General features: G+C 48.5%; 1 protein-coding gene across 4 annotated transcripts in view; it reads right to left on the bottom strand.

The window, feature by feature from the left end:
- Positions 1 to 278: 278 nt before the first annotated feature.
- Slc26a8 (solute carrier family 26 member 8) overlaps positions 279 to 8119 on the bottom strand; it is an 84084-nt gene continuing 76243 nt past the window's right edge. For 3 of the 4 annotated variants that reach the window (XM_023720431.1, XM_023720432.1, XM_023720436.1), the window contains 4 exons: positions 6554 to 6608; positions 6271 to 6455; positions 2664 to 2693; positions 279 to 1040 (listed from right to left, as the gene is read on the bottom strand). In XM_023720431.1, the coding sequence (XP_023576199.1) occupies positions 654 to 1040; positions 2664 to 2693; positions 6271 to 6455; positions 6554 to 6608 (657 nt within the window). In that variant the 3' untranslated portion in view covers positions 279 to 653. The remainder of the gene's footprint in view (positions 1041 to 2663; positions 2694 to 6270; positions 6456 to 6553; positions 6609 to 8119) is intronic. The other variant, XM_023720438.1, reaches the window with a different exon arrangement.

Genomic DNA, 8119 nt, shown 5'->3' with positions numbered 1-8119 from the left:
TTTCCCCCAAATCTTGAAGCAGCAACATGAAAAAAAAGTTCAAGCTGGAATTCAGTCCAGGCTTGAATTCTGCTCTGCAATGTAATCCAGAGTGACCGTGAACTCACAGTGATCCTCCTGCCCCAGCCTCCTGAGTGCTGGGAGGACAGGTGTGGCCACCACATCCTTCTCCACCCGTGCACTCCCTGTCGGAAGCCCTCCCACTTGACATTCCCTTAGGGATGCAGGATAAAGAGAAGAGAGAAGGTGCAGGAAAGGTCCAAATGTAAATTACTATGTTTTATTTGAGTCTCTCCTCCCTAGAGCAAGGGGAACAGAAAGGAGAGGAGTGATGGCACAAACCCCAGAGGTATGAGGCATGTTATGAAGGAAGACCTTCATTGGAATATCGGCTTGAAGGTGGGATGTGGGGGCCTGGCTAGGAAGGCACAGGTAATGGCTGGCGTTCGGCAGTGCGGCCTAGGAGTGTGATCCCAGCGCCACACAAGGAAAACAGCAGCAGGAGGGCCAGTCACAAAGCAAGCACTGCTAGTTTGTGCCTAGTGTGGGTCTTAGGAATAAGCAACCCTTTTAGGGTCGGGGCATTTTCCAGGTTCTCTGACCCCTTAGGTCTCATTATTGACGGCCTCCACTGAGTTTAAGTCCTGGTACTTTTATCTCCTCTCCACTGATCGCATCCGGGGTGAAAGCTGGGGCTGGGTGCTGGGTGCTTGAGAGTAATACAGGGGCCTGTAGTGCTGCTGCTGAGGGTGTGTGGACGCCCTCGGCGTGGCTTTGGGCTCTGGCTGACTTTCCAGCTCCAGGTCAGTGTCCATCTCAAGCTCCGTGTCAGGCTCCAGCTCTGACTCGTTCTCCAGGACTTGGTCTAAGTCGATGTTGAGACCCATCCCACTTGGCTCTTCTGAATCTCCCATGTCATCCATGTCCAAATCAAACCCTAGGGACTCTTCTTCTGGCCTGTGGTACTTGGTGAACAGGGGACTTGTATTTCTGGAACTTTCTAGGAAACTATGACTCTTTTCATGTCTGGATTTGTCATTCTGAAATACACAATTAGATGGACTAAACTTTTCAATTCATTAAGCTTTTGAGCAGTCAAAGAATTTCAGCATACCACAGGACCCACGGTACTGTATAACCAGGGATTCCTGGCAAAGTAGAAGACATTTCTTGCCTGAATCTGCTTTTCACCCTGCACAATAGTTGCCCACTTACTTAATTTGATCTTCAAATTCAGTCAACCTTTTGCGTCAGATCTCTCTGGCTCTTCCAGCTAGAGTGGGTTTCACGACCCACCATTTAAACCGCAATGGTCTTGATATCATTTGGAAATTCCTCATCTCCTTGATCCTAGTTTGCCAATCCCCAGTGCAGCCTTTTAAGGCTCTCTGAGCTGGCCCTGCCCTTTGGGTCTCATCCACACACACCCATGCATCACCCAGGCGCATATCCAAGACCTGCCCGCCCAGACCCAGCAGCCTCCTCATGTTCCAGCCGCACCTCATTTGCTCTGCCCTCATTGCATAGCCCTGTGTTCCTTTATTTACAAACCTGATCCCCTTCGCTGGTGCCAGGATCCCAATTTTTTTTTGGTGGTACCAGGCATCGAACTCAGGACCTTGCACTTGCCAGGCAAGCACTTACTCCACTGAGCTATCTCCCCAGCCCAGGTGCTAGGATCCTGAGCAGAGCCTGGCTCTCCATAGCAGGGTGCCTCACTCCTTGCTCATCACAGGGGCCCAAAGGCCGAAGCATCAGTCTCACAGTTGCAGCCCCTCCCAGTCCCCCACTTCAGCACCAACACCTTCTGCTTTTCCTTCTTCCCTCCTCATTTGCTGCTAATGGGTCTCTTTGCCCTCTCTTCTTCTACTGCTGGATTTATAAATGTCAGGAGGCCCCAGGCCCTGCTTGAGACCCTTCTCCATCTACACTCTCCCTCTAGGTAATTTTACTTTTAATTTTTTTCACATTTTATTTTAATTTATTTTGCAGTACTGGGGATTGAACTCAGGACCCTGTGCTTGCCAGGCAAGCACTTATTCTACTGAGCTATCTTTCCAGCCCTTTTTTGTATTTTTTTTTTTAACTCTTATTTGGTGGAGGATCTTACTATGCAGCTTGGACCTGTAGTGATCCTCCCGCCTCAGCCTCCACAGTGCTGGGCTTACAGGTGTGCATCACTATGCCTGGTTCTAGGCCAGCAGGCCATGCCTGGGGTTCCTGCACTAGGCATTGGACCCAGGTCCTTGAGCTTGCCAGGCAGGCACTTAGACCATTAAGCTATCTCCCTAGCCCTAGTAACTTTTATTTAGGCCTGTAATTTCCATTTTCATCTAGAGTCCAAGCCAGTGACTCTGGTTATAATGCTTGTGGTGACCTGCAGGTGAACATACCCACTTCTGCTCTTGACATCTCCACTTGGATGTTCAGTGGGCACCTTGAATTTTTTTTTTTTAATTTTATTTGTGTGTGTGCGTGTGTGTGTGGCCAGCTCAGCCCACCAGGGGGCGGGGCTGGCTGGCATGTGGTGCTGGGGGATTGAACCCCGGTCTCTGTGCTTTGCTTAGCTTGTTCTAGGTAGGTGCTTTAGACCACGGAGCCATCTCACCAGCCCGGCACCTTGAATTTAATACAGTGAATTTTACTTATGAAATAGAACTTACTTCTCTCCCAGTCTTCTCTCTTTTGAATGCCTGAAAAAAAAATTACATATTCAGTACCAATTCTTAATGTAAGTCCTGAAAAGATGTTAGCAAGAATGTTGGTGTGCTGAGGAGCCTAGCCAGAGTGCTCTACCACCGACCTACATCCTCAGCCCTTTGTGTTTTATTTTGAGACAGGGCCATGCTAAGTGACCCGTGCAAGACTCAAACTTGTATCCTCCTGCTTCAGCTTCCCTCGGTGGTGGTATTATAGGTGTGCACTACGGTATCCAAGTTAGAGAAATACTCTGAAAGAAAAATAGTCAGTGCCTATCTGAGACCAACTGGTAGCTCTGACTCTAATAGGGACACAAGAATCTTTTTTTTTTTTTTTAAAGAATCTTATTTCACAAGAATTTAGGAGTCAAACTACATTCATCACTCCTGCTCAAATTGTTCTTTTTTTTTTTTTTTTTTGCGGAACCGGGGATTGAACTCAGGCCCTTGCGCTTGCCAGGGAAATGCTTATTCCGCTGAGCCATCTCCCTGGCCCCCTCAAATTGTTCTTGAGCTTTTTTTTTTTTTTTTGTACTGGGGATCAAACTCAGGACCTTGTACTTGATAGGCAGGTGCTTATGCCACTGAGCTATCTCCCCAGCCTTTTGAGCTTTTAACTTAGACAGCAACATGTAATACTGAAATAAGAATTCTAATAGAAAATAAGAAATTAGTATTGTTTTTAGTGATTTACTCAGGCCCATGTGCTTGCCAGGCAAGCACTTATTCTACTGAGCCATCTCCCTGGCCCCAGTGAATATTTTTCTTTATCAAAAACTCTACAGAATTTACAAGGAAGTATGTTAGGATAAATAAAACTACTCAAAAAGGTGGCCAGATAATTTTGTAAAAATCAGTGAGTTCCTTATAGCTGAACTATTGCCACTTGGAATACCTAATGAAGTAAGAGAAAAAGGCTGTGTTTTACAAGTGTGGCTATTTCTTACTTTTGGAATTTTAAGAAACTGGGCATCAGGGGCCAGGGTAGATGGCTCAGTAGAATAAGCGCTTGCCTGGCAAGCACATGGGCCTGAGTTCAATCCCCGGTTCTGCAAAAAAAGAAAAAAGAAACTGGGCATGATGGCACACACGTGTGACTCTATCACTCTAGGAGGCTGAGGCAGAAGGATCTTAAGTTTAAGCCCATCCTGGGAAACTTTGCAACTCAGCAAGAACTTGGCTCAAGGGCCAGCAAGATAGCTCAGCGGCCTAAAGTGCCACATAGGCAAGCTTAGGCAGGCCCAGGGAACTGAGGTTCAACACCCGGCACCACATGCAGTGCCAGCCCTGCCCTCAGGGCAGGATGAGCAAAGACAAAAAGAACCTGTCCTGAAATCTAACAAAAAAGAAGAGGAGGAGGAGGAGGAGGAGGAGGAAGAGGAGGAGGAGGAGGAGGAGGAAGAAGAAGCAGGAGAAGCAGCAGCAGCAGACAGACAGACAGACAGTGGGAAGACTGGGGAATATACCTCAGTGCTAAGACTCTTGGTTCATTCCCTATGTACTCCCAAAGCAAAAAAAACACCTCAAAACCATGATAGTAATATTTTTGTCATAAAAATCCAAAAGTTACTGAAATCTCATAAGTCAATAAAGAATAAGGAATTTGGTTGAAAAATAATTCCTCCTCAGTAGATAATATCGGATGGCCAAAGCCAAGCATGATGGCACACACTATAACCCCAGCACTTGGGAGGCGGAGGCAGGAGGAGCACTGTAAAGTCAAGGCCAGCCTGAACTATACAGTGAGACCCTGTCACACGAGAACAAAACAAAAAACCAAGTATATCTGTAAGTGGACCCTCAAGTTACAGCTGCCTGATGTGTGAACGTCTTAGGTTATAACCGGGGTCTAGGTTTTAGTTTTTAACCCAAGTCTTGAGCTAAGATCCGAATGCCAGCTGCTGGTGCTTCCAGATGGTCTCAGAGACAGACTGAACCCTTAAAGGCTTCTGGAAGAAACATTACTAGCACTTCCTGTATGGGACTGAAAAACTGAGAAACCCTTAGGGGCCTGGGAGATGGCTCAGTAGGATAAGCGCTTGACTGGCAAACTTAAGGATCTGAGTTCAATCCCCAGTTCCCCCCCCCAAAAAAAAAAAAAAAAAAAATTAAAATTGAGAAACCCTGGGCCAGTATCTCTAAGGGTGCTGAGAGCTGCCTGTGTCCAGGACAGAGACTTCGAAGACCACGCAGAGCAGCCTGAGCCATGACTGACAACCCGAGATGCGGCCAGCCCTCAGCTTAAGTGGACTTGCCAGCCAAGGGTCCCCTGCAATTTTACTTTTGGGGAAACCTTTTATTTATTTATTTATTTTTATTTATTTATTTTTGTGGCCAACTCAGCCCACCCTGGGAGCAAGGCTGGCATGGCATGTGGTGCCAGGGATTGAACCACGGTCCCTAGGCTGCCTACGCTTGCCTAAGCAGGTGCTTTAGACTGCTGAACTCTCCTGCCAGCCTCTTGGGGAAACCTTTAACCTACTCAGATATTTATTTGAAAACATTTTTAAAAGACCCAGAACTTGGCTTAGTATTGAAAGACTAAAAGTTTTGATTTATGTTATCCTTCTCCTTTGCACTTAGTCAGGTTGCATACATCTCCTATCTCTCAGGATGTGGGGAGAAGCCAATGTATCAGACTAGCAGGCATTTGCTTCCCGGAGTTCAATATCTGTAGTACTCATCCATTAGGGCTTATATTTAGATGTCCCCCCTATAGGGCCACAGGTAGGCAGTTCGAAGGTATGATGCTGGGGTTCAGAGGTCAATGCTGAGAATGAGGGTGCCCCACTATGGGTGTGGGGGGCAGCACCCAGAAGGTGGTACCCTCAGTGGATTATAAAGAGACAGGAGGAAGGCAGGCTTCTGCTTCTACTCCTGCTGTTCCTGATGTTTGGTTGCCTCTTCCCACCGAGCGCTATGGCTCCATTGTGATGTCCCTCTACTATGCTACACCGCCTTAGAGCCAGCCGACCATGGGCTGAGCCTCTGTGAGCTGTGAGTTACGAGAAATCTTTCCTCCTTTAACTTTGGATGTCAGGTATTTTGTCTTAGCAATGAGAGAATTAACCAAGCCACCCCACAGAGTAGGGTGGGTTCTAAAGGTTTAAGGGTTCGAAGGTTTCTGAAGAGATATCTAAAATATTTAACCATCAGGCTGGGTGTGGTAGCACACACCTGGAATCCCAGCACTCTGGAGACTGAGGCGGGATGATCGCTGTGAGTTTGAAGCCAGGCTGGCTCCAGAGTGAGTTCAAGGCTGGCCTAAACTACAAAGGGAGACTCTATCTCAAAAAATCAAAGTGGGGAGGACAGCAGTTACTGCAGCACCAACCAAGACTACTGTAGAAGGATGCTCAATGCCATCCCTGGCCAGGCAGGCCCTCTCTGCAGCTGGGGAAGTGTCCTGCATGGGACTGGGGCCGTGGCTGGGGGGCGCTGGGGCTCAGTTCATTGCTATTTATTAGCTGGCAAGGGAACCTCTCCTGGACACGGCTTGGCACTGTCTGATCAAGTGCCGCCTCCTCTCCTCCCCCACCACCACCCGACCTCCAACTTCACAGCGTCCAACCTTGTCTGACTCTGAGTAGGTCTCCTGGATCACTGTCTCACACTCATCCACGCTTAGGTCGGTGTTGTCTGCCAAAGTCCTTGATGTGGCAAACAGCACGGCATCGTGGAGGGTGAGGAACAGGCGGGCCTTGGTGATGCCATGGTCAAAGAAATCATTCTTCTCAAATTCCTTGATCACAGAGGCTGCAAACCAAGCCCGGGGCATGCACAGTGTCAGGTGCAGGCAGAGCTGGGGCCCCAGGGTGCAGACGCAGCCCTCCCTCAGCAGGAAGGATACTCACAGTGACACCCGGTGATGAGTACCAAAATGTTGGCATTTTGAAAAGCATTGCACATCTGCAGGGACAGAGTAAGTCAAGGTCAGAGGGCCTCACCCTCACAAGGAAGGGGGTCTTTAATTAGCTGAGACTGAAACCCCTTTGGTGGGCTGGAGCTGGGGCTCTGGGGCAGAGCGCCTGCCCTGCGTGTGGGGGGCCCTGGGTTCCGTCCTCAGCATCACTCGTGGCTAAGTAATAATAAAGTCAACCCCCACACCGGCCACCCACTTGTCTGGCATCTGTGCACCTGTACTCCCAGTCTTGCTGTCTGAACACTGGGTGAGTGGACGACTTCTGCATGCTAGAAAGCATCCAAAGTGCTGAGAACATGAAAAAAAGCTGAGACCAGCTCTTGTGGGGCTGGGCAAGGAAATCACTCACATAAAGAGAAAACACTGGCACAAGGAAAGTCTGGGGTAGCAGTGGGCACAGGTGCACTGGGGCGCTGGCACAAGCAATCACATCCTGGGGCTAGGACTCGGTATTCGCGTGTGACCCTTGGCTCCCTGGGGTGCACCAGGCAGAGGAGACAAGGCAGGGGCTGGAGATGCCCAAGTGATACAGCAGGTAGGATTCGGAGTCCCCTTCCAAGCTGCTCTGCACATTTGTACGTGATTTCGGTTTAGTGTCAGATATTTAGTACCAGATAAGTAAACCTCAGGCGTTGGCCCTCAGTTGACGTCAGCCAGTATATACGCTCCAGTGCAGTAAGTCTGGATGTCCTCTTCAAAGCAAACACTAAGCTTAGCACTGCCAGATGGAGTAGACTTCCGCTCCAAGCACTAAGTTACTATGTCAAAAGGAAAAAATAAAACAGCTTCTGCTCCTATTGATACCATGGAGACACAAGAAAGTCATTCTTGGTCACTGGGTGAACCACAGGATCATCTGGTGAAAGCAAGGCCACAGCAGATGCGCTACACCTCAGGCAATGATGAGGGAAAATTCCATGAGTTAAGGAACTTAGACCGAGTGGTTGTCTCCAATATGAGTGGATGAGTGGGGTTTGTATTTATTTATTTATTTATTTATTTATTTATTTATTTTTGCGGAACCGGGGATTGAACTCAGACCCTTGCGCTTGCCAGGCAAGCGCTTATTCTACTGAGCCATCTCCCCGGCCCCAAGTGGGGTTGTTAGTAGGTTTAAATTTTTATTATAGGCTGGGGAGATAGCTCAGTGATCTAAGTGCTTGCCTGGCAAGCGTAAGGACCAACGTTTGATCCCTGGTACTGCTGCAAGCCCCAGAACCCGTGCAGTGTCAGCCATTGAAAATGAGCATGGGCCAGCCAAATAGCTCAGCAGATTAAAGCGCCTGCAAGCAGACGCAGGGGACGGGGGTTCAATCCCCAGGCCTGCAGTGCTCCACCCCACCCCCAGGGCACACTGAGATGGCAATTGAGACTGGGCTTGGCAGCGTGCCTATAATCCTAGCTCTTGGGAGGCTGTAAACAGGCGGATCACTATGAGTCTGATCTAGTAGTGAGACTTTGCACACCTTGTAGACCCTTCCCTAAAAAAATACAAAAA

Source organism: Octodon degus, unplaced genomic scaffold (assembly GCF_000260255.1).
Source record: "Octodon degus isolate 3935 unplaced genomic scaffold, OctDeg1.0 scaffold00005, whole genome shotgun sequence".
Lineage (NCBI taxonomy): Eukaryota > Metazoa > Chordata > Mammalia > Rodentia > Octodontidae > Octodon > Octodon degus.
The sequence above is the reverse complement of the archived record's forward strand: the minus strand, read 5'-3'. Positions and strand labels throughout refer to the sequence as shown.